The sequence below is a fragment of the Leishmania infantum genome, chromosome 32, assembly GCF_000002875.2.
Source record: "Leishmania infantum JPCM5 genome chromosome 32".
Taxonomy (NCBI): Eukaryota; Euglenozoa; class Kinetoplastea; order Trypanosomatida; family Trypanosomatidae; genus Leishmania; species Leishmania infantum.
This window is the reverse complement of record NC_009416.2, coordinates 906,484-919,142: the sequence shown is the minus strand read 5'-3', so window position 1 is coordinate 919,142 and position 12,659 is coordinate 906,484. Positions and strand designations below refer to the sequence as shown.

The following is a 12,659-nucleotide window of genomic DNA, read 5'->3' as shown; positions in this document are numbered from 1 at the left end:
GTGTCGTCATCACTTGTTGTTCTTTCCTCCTTTGTGTACTTCGTCTTCGGTGGCCCTATATTCCTCGTTTCTGCTTTCGTCGCTCCCGCTGTACATGCGTACGTTATCATCGTCGTGTCTGTGTGTGCGCTGTGCGTGTGCGCGTTACTGTGCTAAAATACACCATGAGAGGAACACGAAAAAAAACGAAAGGCGAATCAAACACCCCTTCGCCTCTACACTCTTGTGTAGCTGATGTCGTGTAATATATATATATATATGTGTATGTGTGTGTGTGGAATTTTTACTAGATGCTCCCATGATGGTGCGCGTGTGCGAGTGCGTGCAGAGGTATGCGCATAGGTGCGCGTGAAGGTGTTTCGAGGCACGCGGAGGAAACCCCCATCACCCTCCCTTCCTCAAAAAAAAAGGAAAATACGAGATGCTTATGATATTTATTGTGCCATAGCATCTTTCTCTGCCTATGAGTGCCTGCGCGTGCGTGCGTGTGTGTGTGTGTCTTTTCGAAAGGTAACTGTGGCTAATCCACCCCCTCTCTGTCTCTCCCTCCCTCCCTCTCTCCACATCTCTTTTCTTTGCTTATCGGAGTCGTGTGCGGTGCAGTGCGCGCGTCGCTCTCTTGGTCGTTTTGTGCGTTGTGGTGGTGGTGTTTTTTGGTGTACTCACTCTCTTCGCTGCAGTCTTCTCGCTTGCGGAAGAGGGTTGGGGGCTTTGTGGGCTTCTTAACACGTCTCTCTCCCTTTCCTCCTTCTGAGCTTCTCAGCCTACCCCCACCCCCTCCTCCTTCCCGCGCTGGCTTTGGCGAGGGCCGTCTTGCTGTTTTGTGTGGCATGCACGTCGAATTGTATCGGCATGGATGACGGGCCTGCGGATGCATGGGTCGATGGGTGGTCCATGCACGTGAGCGTGTGTGCGTGCAGGGTTTCCCGAATGTTTTCTTGGTTCCCTCTTTTGAATGTTGTTCGTCCTCACAAGAGGTGCTGGCCAACTTCATGTGTTCTTTGTTTTTTTTTTTCCCCGTCTGTGTTTCACCTGCATACAATGCAGAGACGACATCATGGAGAGAGACGAAAGCCGAACGTCGCATCTGTTTTGGCCAAGCCCCAGCAACGAAATGACAGCGGGATTCAGGCATTGCCGTGAGGGCACCGTCTCACGACTACACCATGCGCTGTTTGTGACATTTCCACTCTTCTTCCTGCGTTCTCCGCTGTCAGCCCCCCTCCTACCCGACCCTTCCCACCTCTACGCTAAGCTTCTACCGCTCCTTCCCTTCAATCACGTATTTGCTATCACACCTCCGCCGCCAGCGTCCCATCAGAGGCTCCACAATTTTCTCGCTTGCCCTCTGTCTATACTGATGCTCCCTCTGCCAGCGGTGCTTTATGATTTGTTTCTCTTTCGGCTGTGCTGGCGTCATCCGTGAACACAGACATTGACATCATCGCTGAACCACTCGCAGAGACACAGCCATCCAACTGTGCCGATACGCCAGCGTTAAACAAGGGCGGCACACCTGCCCGTGTCAGAGCACCGCTCACGACCTTCCGAGGCACACGCGCACTTCTCCGCGCATCTTCGACTGCACCATGCCTGTGCTCTCGTCGTCACCACGGAACTCCCGACCGCCGACAGAGGCGTCGGCTCCCTCGCGCGTTGTGGCGGTTCACCGAGCGGCGCCGATGTTCCTTGTGAACGCGTCTGTTGCCGGTGCTTGTGGCGCGCTCTCCGGTGCGGTCGGAAAACTTGCTGTGGAGTCTGCCCGCGTCCCGTCGCTGGTGCGGAGCGGTGGCCTCTACCTGCAGCTGGACCTGGCCACCATGGAGATGGTGCAGGCTGTCGTTCCATGGCTGCTGCGCATCTTTTTCTTTCTCATGAACGCCATTCTTACGGGGTCGATGTGGCGCTTCTACTTGAAGGCGCTCTCGCAAGGTCCGACACCAGTGTGCCAGATCCTGAATACTGGAACGAACTTCGTGGTGAGCGCGCTGGCTGGGCTTGTGTTTTTCGAGGAGGAGGTGACGCCGATGTGGGGTGCCGGTGCGCTCTTGATTGTCTTGGGCCTGGCGCTGGTAGTGTCCGACCCGCAAGTGAGCGCCTGAGGGGACGGTGAAGGCGGATTGTGAAGAGGTGTAAGCATGATGGCGGTTTCCGCCAAAGGCTGTTCGTGACGGTGTGCGAAAGGAAGACCGCGACGTGCACGGGGCGATTGCTGATGCCCCTTTTCGCACGCAATACAAGCGCCGCGCCTGTTCTTTGCTCTGCGACAAAGAAGGCGTAGTCTTGGTGCCTGCCGCGCTCTTTCCAGCTTCATGAAGATGTGAGGCGAAGCGCGCTGAGCCACGGGCTAGTGGGAGGGAGGCCCATGACAACGGCCCCCCTTCCTCTACTCCTTCCGTGGTGACGTTTCGAAAGCTGTACCCACACGCGCAAACAAAAAGACGGACGCGTCTCTAAGCCGCGCTTCCGTGGACTCACCTGGCACCCCCACCCCTTCCACCTCTTGCGCTACTACCTCGTTGTCCCTCCCTTCCCCTTACCCCTCCCCTCACCTTTGTCTCTCGTGCGTTCTCTGCCTCGCCTGCTCCGTTCATTCGATGTGGGTCACGGGTCTATCTGCTGTGTAGGTATCGGTGATTCTTCGAGTCAAACGACGCAGCGCACAAGAGCCACAACGAGGGAGAAAGCAACAACAACGAAAGAAAAGTGTCGGCTAGCGAGGGTGCCTTTGTTTTGCTCGCACACCCGCATCTCCCGCGTTCCACAAGCGTGGGGTCCCCTCACATCTCTTCCTCGCCACACACACACACGCACACACGCACACAGTTGTGGGGTATTGGAGGGAGTGGAGTGGGGTTCGTGTGAGGGCGCGCATATATATTTTTTTCCTCTTTAGTGCTGCTGCTGCTGCTGTTGCGACCGCGCGCGCTCTCTCTATACATGTATGGGTGCTGTGGAGCTCTCTCGCTGGTGATTTTGTGGCTCGCGTGAATCACCTATTTCCACGAATAGGAGTGGCGGGAGGGAGCGGTGCTGAGCACGAAGCTGCTGCTCTCCTTGTCCATCGCTGCTTCCGAACGCATCGACGTAAAAGCGCTTTATGCGCTTTGGCGGCCGGCCACTCCACGGCCATTGCAAGATTGATGCCGCACATCGCCACCGCGGATCAGCTTCCCGTACGACTGTGGCACTTCCACTCGTCCTTCCGTTGCTTTAGCGCGTCATTTCTTCTCTCTCTCTCTCTCAGTGTCACGATGGCGAAAGGCAGAGGAGCTGCTTCCAAGGCAGAGGCGAATCCTCTGCAGCCCCGCACGAAAACCTACGAGTGGGGCGGCCCGGTCGGAGCCCTCTTCATGGTTGCCTTTCTCCCTACACTGGTTGTAGCGCTGAATAGCCTGTGCGCTGCGGAGCAGTGCAGCCTCATGCTGGCAATGCGGATGCCTGCACTAATGAAGGAGGTGGTGCAGGGCGCGTGGCCGATGCTGCGGACGGCGATCGGCATCGAGCTTGCGTGGATCGCCGCTCACGCCGTATTTTCCATCCTCCCTATTGGCAAGCTCGTCTACGGCGCCGAGCTCCGCAGCGGCGAGCGGCTTGCCTACCGCATGAACGCCATCCACGCCTTCGTCGTGGCTCACTTAGTGCTCTTTGGCCTGCACTTCACCTCCATCCTCAACATGGCTGTTGTGGCCGACCTCTACCACCCCCTCATGATCGGCGCCATTCTCATCTCGTTCGCCATGTCGGTCGTGCTGTATGCGGCGTCGTACCGCAGCCGCAACGTACTCACGGCTCTCGGTGGCAACAGTGGGAGCGTCCTGTACGACTTTTGGGTCGGCCGCGAGCTGAACCCGCGCACCGGTCCGCTGGACTGGAAGCTGATGTGCGAACTGCGGCCTGGTCTCATTGGCTGGAGTATTCTCAACTGGGCATTCGTGTGCAAGTCGGTCGAGCTGGGTACCGTGACGCCGAGCATCGTGCTCACCGCACTTTTCGAGTCCTTCTACGTGCTGGACGGCCTGCTGCTGGAGGCGGGAAACCTCAGCATGATGGACATTGTGACGGACGGCTTTGGCTTTATGCTGTGCTTTGGTGACCTTGCATGGGTGCCGTTTACGTACACGCTGCAGACAAAGTATCTCGTCCACCACCCCGCGCACCTCTCGCTCGTGCATCTGTGCCTCTGCGTTTCCCTTTCTGCTGCCGGCTACCTTATCTTTCGAAATGCGAACACAGAAAAGGACCGCTTCCGCAAAAATCCGCAGGACCCGCGCGTGCAGCACCTGCGCATCATGAAGACCTCCAAGGGCAAGTCTCTCATCATCTCCGGCTACTGGGGCGTGTGCCGGCACCCAAACTACGTTGGTGACTGGCTGATGGCGCTCGGCTGGGCGGCGTTCAGCGGCACGGCAGAGTGGTTGCCGTACTTTCATCCTCTTTACTTTGGCCTCCTCCTCATGCACCGTCAGCTGCGTGATGAGCAGCAGATGCGAGAGAAGTACGGCAATGAGGACTGGAACGCGTTCTGTCGCGTCGTCAAGTATCGGCTGTTCCCGTACATATACTAGGTGAGTAGACGAGAGAAACCAGAGCGAGGCGCGAGCGCCTGTGTGCGTGTGTGTGGTGCGGTGATCAGCCCCAGCGAAAAATGCAGCGGAATAAATCACGAAGAGAACGTATGCGGATCCGCCGCGTCCGCAGAAAACGGAAAATAAGAGCGAAGGGCAAGGAGCGCCGTTTTGCACCAATGCCGTGCGCGCACTGCGTGCTGCCTCTCCCACGCCTCGTCCGCTTGACTCGCTGCCATGATTGTATCGATGAGCTCGTTTTCTTCTCATGTACACTTGTGTTGGGCAGAAAAGGAGGCAGCACGCTGAGGGAGTGCATGTGCATGTGTGTGTGGGGGGGGGATGTGCGGCCCTCCTCCCCCCTCCTCCTCGGCTGAGCGGACAAGGCAAGCGGAACCGACAAGAGAAGGAATATATGTACACACAATCGGCAGCGGGCTGTCTCCCTCCTCGCGTGCATGCGGCTGAGTCTTGGAGGCGCGTAATGGTCTTCGGATGGTGTCTTACGTAGCGGGTGACGCGGACACCACCGCTGCCATCAAAGCAGAATTTCTCGCCTTTTCCCCTTCAAAGCTTGCAGACGACTTGCTGATGGTGTGGAGTGTGGGGGCGCTGCCATGAAGTGCCTCTCGAGAGCGTGGGCAAACAGGACTCGCGTGCTCCGCTTGTCATCTGACAAGTCAAGTGCGCTGCCGTCCGCCATATGCGAACCACTGCGGTTTGGTGTTGTCGGCGCACCGCTGCTGTATAGACAAAGTGGGTGCTGTATGTGCCCCGCGTGTAGCGCTGCGTGACACCGATAGCGACTGCCTCGCAACTGTGGTCTCTTTTCTCGGTCCATTCTCTACTCTCTCCCTCAACTTTAACACAGAGAGCGTGGCACCAATTTCTGTCGCTCTTGCGCTTCCTTTGCTGGAAGGTCACCGAAGCATGCGCGCTGGAGAGCGCCGTCGCGGCATCTCCTTCCGATCCCCCTTTCCCTTCCCACCAGCCCACCCAAACAAGGAGCATATACACATCACTCCCACACGCTGCTGTCGCGATCGCTCCACACCTCTCCCCATTGCTTTCCGCTCGCGCGTGTGTGTGTAGCACGGACATACACGAAGGAAAAAAAAAGACACGCTCACATTCCGCGTCCATAAACGTACATAGAGGGGGCCAGGGTCACACATATACGCATCAAGACATCAGCGTGCACCGGATAGAGGTCCTTTGTTCCTCTTTATTCGTCCGTTTTCGTTTTACGGGTTGCTCTTTCTCTGCCGAGTCCACGGCTGATCAGAGAGCACGTGGGCGATACGCATAGACACACACGGAAGCGCACACATAGAGGCATATAGAGAGGCGCTCTCGAGCACGTCCGATCCGCGTTGCCTCTTTCAAGGTGTGCTGTTAGGAGGCATAAAGCGAGGGAGAGAGGAAGGGGTTGACAGCGTCGCCATGTCGTGGGTTCGCGTCGAGTGCAGCGGTGGCTATTGCTACGCGGCTCCTTCTCACGGCCGGTGCGTCCCAAAGCTGGATGGAATGGCGCGGCTCTTTCAGGCCCCATTTTGCCTTCGGCAGCTACACGCCTTCACCACACTGAGCGACAATGCCCCTGCCATCTCCGGCTGGAACAACAGCGACTCGTGTGGTGTTCTTGGCACGGATGAGAGCGTGAACGCATGCATCATCGTTGATCAACGCAACTTGGGAGGCCACCTGGGCCTTACGACGGTTGCTGTCGGTGACGAGGAGGACGCCGGGCTGTCGGACTCGCCGCCGCTGCGGCTGCTGCTCAACCGTGTGTTTGCAGTGCTCTGCAGCACGAGCGAGCGCGGCGTGCAAGTTTTGTTGGACGCACTCTGCACCCGCGCACCGCCGCCGCTGACGGCAGTCGCGAGTGCTGAGGCCGCTATCGTGCATGAGGATGATGGCGGGCCACGCGTGCCACCTGCGCTGTGGCTCGCACGCACTCAAGAAGCAGGCAGCACTCCGCAGAACACCTCCGGCAGCGTCGTCACCTCGTCCAATCGACAGTTCCTGGCCAAGCTTATGCAGGGCTGCTCTACCGTCGAGGATGTGACCGGGGCTGCGGAAAAACTGTCGCTGCAGCCACTCCCTTCGGATGTGGCGGCCACGACAAAGCCGAACCACGCGGCACGCGCACTCCCACAAGTGACATCCGGCACTGCAAGCACGCCGCCTGCGCATCCGTCCACCGCCTTCTCCGAATTTCACGAGTCGGCGTCGCTGGTGATTCGACCTCCCTTGAGCTACGCCGCTGCGCTGCGCCGCCGCTCGCTGCTTTTCTTTCTACCGCAAGGTGTTGTGCCACTGAGCGTGCTGGCGATCCACCTTCAGCTCTCTTCGCGGCCAGTGAAGTGCCAGCAGAAGGAAGCCGTACCTGCACCCTGCGGTGGTGGGGTCGTTAACGCTCAAAGGGCTGCACTGACTTCAACAGGAGGCGCTTCTACCGCCACTGGCGGCTTTACAAGATCGCTTCATGCCATTCTTCTCGAAGAACTAGAGCACGTGCGCGTCGGCGCCGCGCGAGCAGGAGAGGGCCACGAGCGCAACTGTGCCTCTTGCGCGTCCGCGCAGGGGTGTTGCTGTGCGATGCGGGTGCACTGCATTTCGCACTTGCGACGGCAGAGTGACAAGCTGCTCAAAAAAAGCTCCAGCTGGGCCGCCGTTGCACGCACGGCCGAGGAGAGCGGCAGGGTGCTGGTGTGGGCGATTGCGCGGTTGCTTGCGGGCAGCGAGAGGCCGATGCGCACGAGCCAAGCCACGGACCTGGGGCGCCTCCTCTTGCATGATCTGTGGGCTAGTGAGCACTCGACCGGCGGCGAGGGAGGGAGCGCAACCGCCACTAAAGGTCGCGCGGCGTCAACAGCGTGGGCGGGCGCGACGCCTCTCGTGGCTGTTTACTCGCCATCGGGCCTGCTGTTTGCCTCTGCCAAGTTCTCGATGCTTCTCAGCCACGAGGAGCAGGTGTTGCTGTCGGCTGCTGCGATCGACCGTTTGGCTCGCTACGCGGCACCTCGCTCGTTGTTCAGGCCTCACGCAAGCGCGGCAGCCGCCGATGCGCTCAGCTGGACATCCTGGCCAATGCGCATGGGTGAAGCCGCGGGCAAGCCTTCCGCTGCGGTGGTAATGGACGTGCTGCTCATCACTGTTGGCGACGCCTTGGCCTTTTGTCTGGCCTTTCCACGTACGCCGTCTTCGGCATCCGTGCCACCGTTGTCGTCGTTGCGGTCGGTGCAGTCGCTTCTGGAGTCCACCGTGTCAAAGGCGCGCTCTCGTGTCGAGGTGCCTTCGACAGGGACGACCGCACCACTAGCCTCCGCTTTGGTGTTTGCATGTACGCACAGCACTGCTCCTTACACGCCAACCTTCCACGATGCCCTTTTCGCAGTGACAGCACTCGAGGACGCTCTGGACGCGGCGAAGAAGACGTCGCCAGCCGTGTCAGCCGACTCGGCGGCTGGTGAGCAGGTGGGCGTCGCACAATACTTGCATCAGCTGCTTTGGCGAGAGATGTTCCACATGCAGACGCCAAATGAAGAAGGCGTCGGTGCCACAGCGGGGGACGCACCAGCTCCCTCTACTCGCGCGGGATCGGCACCGCGCCAAGCGAACGTGAGCGCCGCGGTGGCCGCGAGCAGCTTCAGGAACAGCACTGGCGGGGATGGACGCCATCCGCACAGCGTGTCAAGTGCGCTTCACAAGGTCTTCTCGTGCCTTCCGCTGCGCCACAACGACCCGAGTAAAGGCGTCGCCTCGAGGCAACTGTACATCACCGAAGCGCAGCAGCAGTCCAGCACCTACGTGAATCAGTCGAGCAAAGGGGGGCATCTGTCGTCGCTGGTACCGCTACTGAATGCGTATTGGACGCAGTGCAGCAACCCATACACCGCCTTTCTGCTGGCCATGCCGCTGGAGGAGATGCTGTGCTACATCGCTGCCCTCGTCACCCGCAATGAGCTAGGCACGCTGCGGCCCAGCTATGAACTGGGGCTGCACTCGTTCTTCTTTCTACAACGGCCTGTTGCGACTGCAGCAGCCAAGCACCGACACGCTGCACCCGCGAAGGCGTCGGGGTCGCGAGCGTGCAAGAAGACGAGTGCTGACGCGCAGCTGCGAGCACCGCCGACGCGGTTCGGCGTCTCGTTCGCTCGATTTCGCTTGCAGCAGTCGCCTTGCAGTCACGCCGTCATACCGGAGGAATGGGCCGACGCGGATGGCGCACCAGACGGCTCTGGCGGACGGCTGACCTTCTTCGAGGACCCCTCGCTTCTGTTACGGCTCCACACGCATGGTGTGTCACTCGAAGGAAGCACAGTGGATGGGAAGCGTGGGGAGAGCGAAGGCAGTGAGCGCGCCTACGGAGACACCAGTCAGCGGCTGAAAGAGTCCTCGTCAGTGGGCGTCGCGCTAGAGACGCAGGTGTCTGTGGTGCCCGTGTGGACACTTCTACAGGCTGCACCTGTTGAGTCGCTGGCAACCAGGGAGCACAGCGGCTCGGACACGGAGACGAGCGGCTCGGACTCGTTCGCCGCGGCGGATGACTTCCGTGGCGTTCATAGGTCTGTCCCCTCCAGTGTCGACGAAGACGTGCAGCTGGTCACCTCACTCCATTACGCTTATCCGCAGCGGCTCCGCCGCCGCGAGCCGGCACCTTCGCCGGTAAACGCAACGCTCTCGACACCTCCACCTGACTCTGCGCAGCATGCATCTTCCTCGACTTTGCCGCATCCACAACCCTCGGACCACTTACCGCAGGCAAATGTCACCAACACTGCCGGCGCGAGGCCCAAGAAAGACTCTGTTGCTCTTGCATGGTGCCAAGTGGAGGCGGTGGTAAGCATCTGCGGCGACATTACGGGAACACGACAGAGCATAATGGCGACGGCTCTGCAGCGCCATGCGCTCTCCAAATCCGCAGAAGCAGAGCTCATGGCCGCGGATCGCGAACACGGCAGCGGCGGCGCTTCCGCGCTATCTGCTGCCGTGCCGCCCGACAGCCTTCCAGCGGAGTGGGAGTACGTTGCTGGCGCTACACAAAAGCTGGCGGATCTGTGTCGCGAGGTGGTGTGGTGCCAGGAAGCGGCTTTGGCGCTGTTGGAGGGGGCTTCCTGTTTGACTTAGAGACCGTGAAGGGGGATAGAATGCGATAGGAAAGCACCGCGCAACCCCCTCACTCGTCCTCGTTCATGGCAAGCCGGTGTGTGTTATCCCCATTACTTGCAAATTCGAGATTGTGCTGGAGCCTTCAAAGAAGTATACAACCAAGAGGAACAGAATACACACCATCTTCGCGATGTATCCTGAGCACAAAAACATACACACGCACACGCACACACAAACAGACACAGACAGGCGGGCAGGCACGTGGCAAAGAAGCACACGGCGTCTTGCGAGGAGTGTCGCAGCACCGCTCTTCCGACTCCCTCTCTCTTCATATCCCGCAATCTCTGATCACTGCTACGAAACTACATACACGTGCGGGGAGCAGGGTGCGGGCGGAGAGCGAAGGCCGTGGGTGGCGGCCTCAGAGACGCACCACTCCCACCACTGATGCCGTCTACTGCGCTCATGGCCCTCAAGAGCCGCGCCGCTCACCACGCTCTTCTCTCCCTTTTTTCTCGAAGGGGCGGGCTTCGCTCAGGCAGCGTGTGAACTCTCATCTCTCCTTCCTTCTTTTTGCTCCTCTTGATGCTGCACACGTATACACAGACACGTAAAGGCATCTCCATTGCAGATTGCGCGCCGCTCCGTATTCCCTCTCCTCCTGAGCCCCGCCTCGACCGGCCGTCTTTGACAGCACCGTGCAACTCGGCAGCCGCAACGTCTCTCTTTCTCTCGCCGTGCTGTAAGTGCCTGCCTGTGTCTGTGTAGTCGTTCCTGCGAGTACGCTGGAGGTGGAGTGCCTCCGTTGCCTGTTTTGTGTATGTGTGCCGCGGCTGCTGCGTGCACTGGCGACGCGGTGATCTCGCTCGCTTCCATTATGGTGTCACTTCCGACAGCGTCAGCCAAGCGACGTCGGCGTTTTCGTTTCTTTTTGTTGTTGTTTTGTGGCTCTTTACATCACTGAAGGCCATGCCGTCCCAACCCGGCTCTGCGGAGGAGCTGTACGGGCTCGTGTGTGCTCTGCAAAAGCAGCAACAGCTGACACAGGTCGACCTCCGAGCGGTGCAACGGCGCACCGAGTCGCTACGGCAGGAGCTGCACTGTCAGGAAGCACTTATTGCCGAAGAGCGGGCGAGGCGTGAGGAGCTCGCCGCAAAACACACGCAAGGCGATGCCGAGCGCCGGCTTGCGGAGGCGCACGCAAGGGGAGCTGCACGGGCCACTGCCGACGCGGCGCAGGAGTTGCGCTGTGCGAGACGGGCCTTTCTGCAGAAGTGCCATGCCCACGTTCTCTCGATCGGGAAAGGGCCAACAGATCCTAGGAGGCCCGGCGCGCCCGTTGCGCCAAGAAGCTGCACTCCTTTTTCCTCTGCTGCCGATGAGTCGTGCTCAGGCTCCTTAAGTGCGGTGGGGGCCGAGCCACGCCGTGAGGCGACGCTCATGCCGGCTGCAGCTGTGCATCAGCTGCTCTTCGTGCTGAGAGAAAAGCTGACGCGGTGCATCGAGGTGGGCGCGACGGAGGGGAGCTCAAGTGAGCAGCCTCGTGACTGCAGACCTTCCGACGAGCAAGGCGCAGCCGTTAAAGCGGTCACCAGCGTGATGTCGCCGCTTACCGCTGAGAAAAGTCCTCCCTGGCCACCATCAAAATCCGTGACGGATGCGTGTGTGCATGGCGAAGCTGATGGCCGAAGCTCCCCCCGTGAAAAGAAGCGTATCGGCTTTGCACCGGAGTGCTGCTTCGAGCGGGTGACGGCCGTCCCCGCCGCCAACGTGAACCGCGGCACGAGAAAAACGTGGCTGACGGAGGGTGCACCTGGTGCCTGCGGCAGCGCTGCAGTTGTGCCACCGTCTGCTAACGTAACGCTCGATGGCGACAATCACCCTTCGAACGCCTGCCTGCGAAACGGGTCACGCCCGCGCACACAACGCGGCAGCGGCCACTTCACCGTGCGCGTTGCCTCGCGCTCTGCGACACTCGTTGCTGAGGCCGCAGCCGTGGGAGCAAAGCGCCAGCGCATCTCCGAAGCGGCGACCGCTACCCAGTCATCACCCCCGAAAGCCGCAAGAGCGGATGGCGATAAGGGCGTTCCTGCCTCCAGGGCGCCACAGGGCGCCAGTGCCGCCGCTGCCTTTTCACCCGCGTACTCGAACAATCGTGGCCGTCTTGTTGCCCCAGTAGACTTGCTGTCGCCGCGGTCTGCTGAGGCTCGGCGCAACGGCAGCAGTGGATCGAGCCGACGCACAGTCTGGACATGGACGCGCGGCACGTCGCGTGAGCAATGAGGCGGTAGAGGGGGAGGGGTAGCGAAACAAAAAACAAAACGTCTGAGTTGGTCAGAGCTGGGGAGCCATGGCGCCGGCGAGCGATACGGGGCGTTGTGCTAGAGATTCGGTGATGTGGCCCTTTTCTTTTCTTTTTCGTCTTTTGCGTCTTCTCGTTCCCTGTTTGTGAGTTCTGTTTAACTCCCCTTTGGTGGCTTGTGCGCCTTCTTTCACTTGCCGTCATCTGCTACCGTCTTCAGATAATACCAAGAGATTGCCTGACTCGTTGAGGGGCGGGGCATGGAGGGGTGCTCTACCCTCCTGCACGCTCAGTTGTTGAACTGCTGTGCCATGCCCCACCCCCTTTCCCCTCGCGCGCTGCGAGCGCGTAGCGGCACCGCTCTTTTTGATCCCTTGGCGTCGCTTCTCCAGGCTGCCGCTCAGGGCGGCTTCTGCTTGGTGTTTTCTTCTGCTATCCGTGCTTCGTCGCTGTTTCCATGTGCGCAGTACTCGATCACACATACAAAACAGAAAAAAAACGTGCGCAGTGGACGGGGGCGTAGAGGCCCCGTCGGGTTTCGGCTCTCGATCTATCATCTTGATCACTCCATTCGAAAGACTTGGCGCGCAGCGGCATCTGCGTGTCCAGGGTGGTGCGGCGCCATTGTTTTTTTTTTTTTGCGCCTCCTCCTTCCCTTTGTTGGACGAACCGCA

At 59.8% G+C, this 12,659-nt stretch overlaps 4 protein-coding genes across 4 annotated transcripts; all 4 read left to right on the top strand.

Annotated features, from left to right (window-relative positions):
* Positions 1-1,682: 1,682 nt before the first annotated feature.
* On the top strand, positions 1,683-2,102 carry LINJ_32_2480 (conserved hypothetical protein; the record flags this gene model as incomplete). The annotated part of the gene is made up of 1 exon (XM_001467888.1): positions 1,683-2,102. The coding sequence occupies one exon, from the start codon at positions 1,683-1,685 to the stop codon at positions 2,100-2,102; it is 420 nt and encodes a 139-aa protein (XP_001467925.1).
* Positions 2,103-3,254: 1,152 nt separating this feature from the next.
* Positions 3,255-4,568, top strand: LINJ_32_2470 (putative C-14 sterol reductase; the record flags this gene model as incomplete). Its single annotated transcript, XM_001467887.1, has 1 exon — positions 3,255-4,568. One exon carries the CDS (start codon positions 3,255-3,257, stop codon positions 4,566-4,568), a length of 1,314 nt encoding a protein of 437 aa, XP_001467924.1.
* A 1,443-nt stretch (positions 4,569-6,011) lies between these two features.
* Positions 6,012-9,701, top strand: LINJ_32_2460 (conserved hypothetical protein; the record flags this gene model as incomplete). Its single annotated transcript, XM_001467886.1, has 1 exon — positions 6,012-9,701. One exon carries the CDS (start codon positions 6,012-6,014, stop codon positions 9,699-9,701), a length of 3,690 nt encoding a protein of 1,229 aa, XP_001467923.1.
* A 951-nt stretch (positions 9,702-10,652) lies between these two features.
* Positions 10,653-11,966, top strand: LINJ_32_2450 (hypothetical protein, unknown function; the record flags this gene model as incomplete). Its single annotated transcript, XM_001467885.1, has 1 exon — positions 10,653-11,966. The coding sequence occupies one exon, from the start codon at positions 10,653-10,655 to the stop codon at positions 11,964-11,966; it is 1,314 nt and encodes a 437-aa protein (XP_001467922.1).
* Positions 11,967-12,659: the final 693 nt, after the last annotated feature.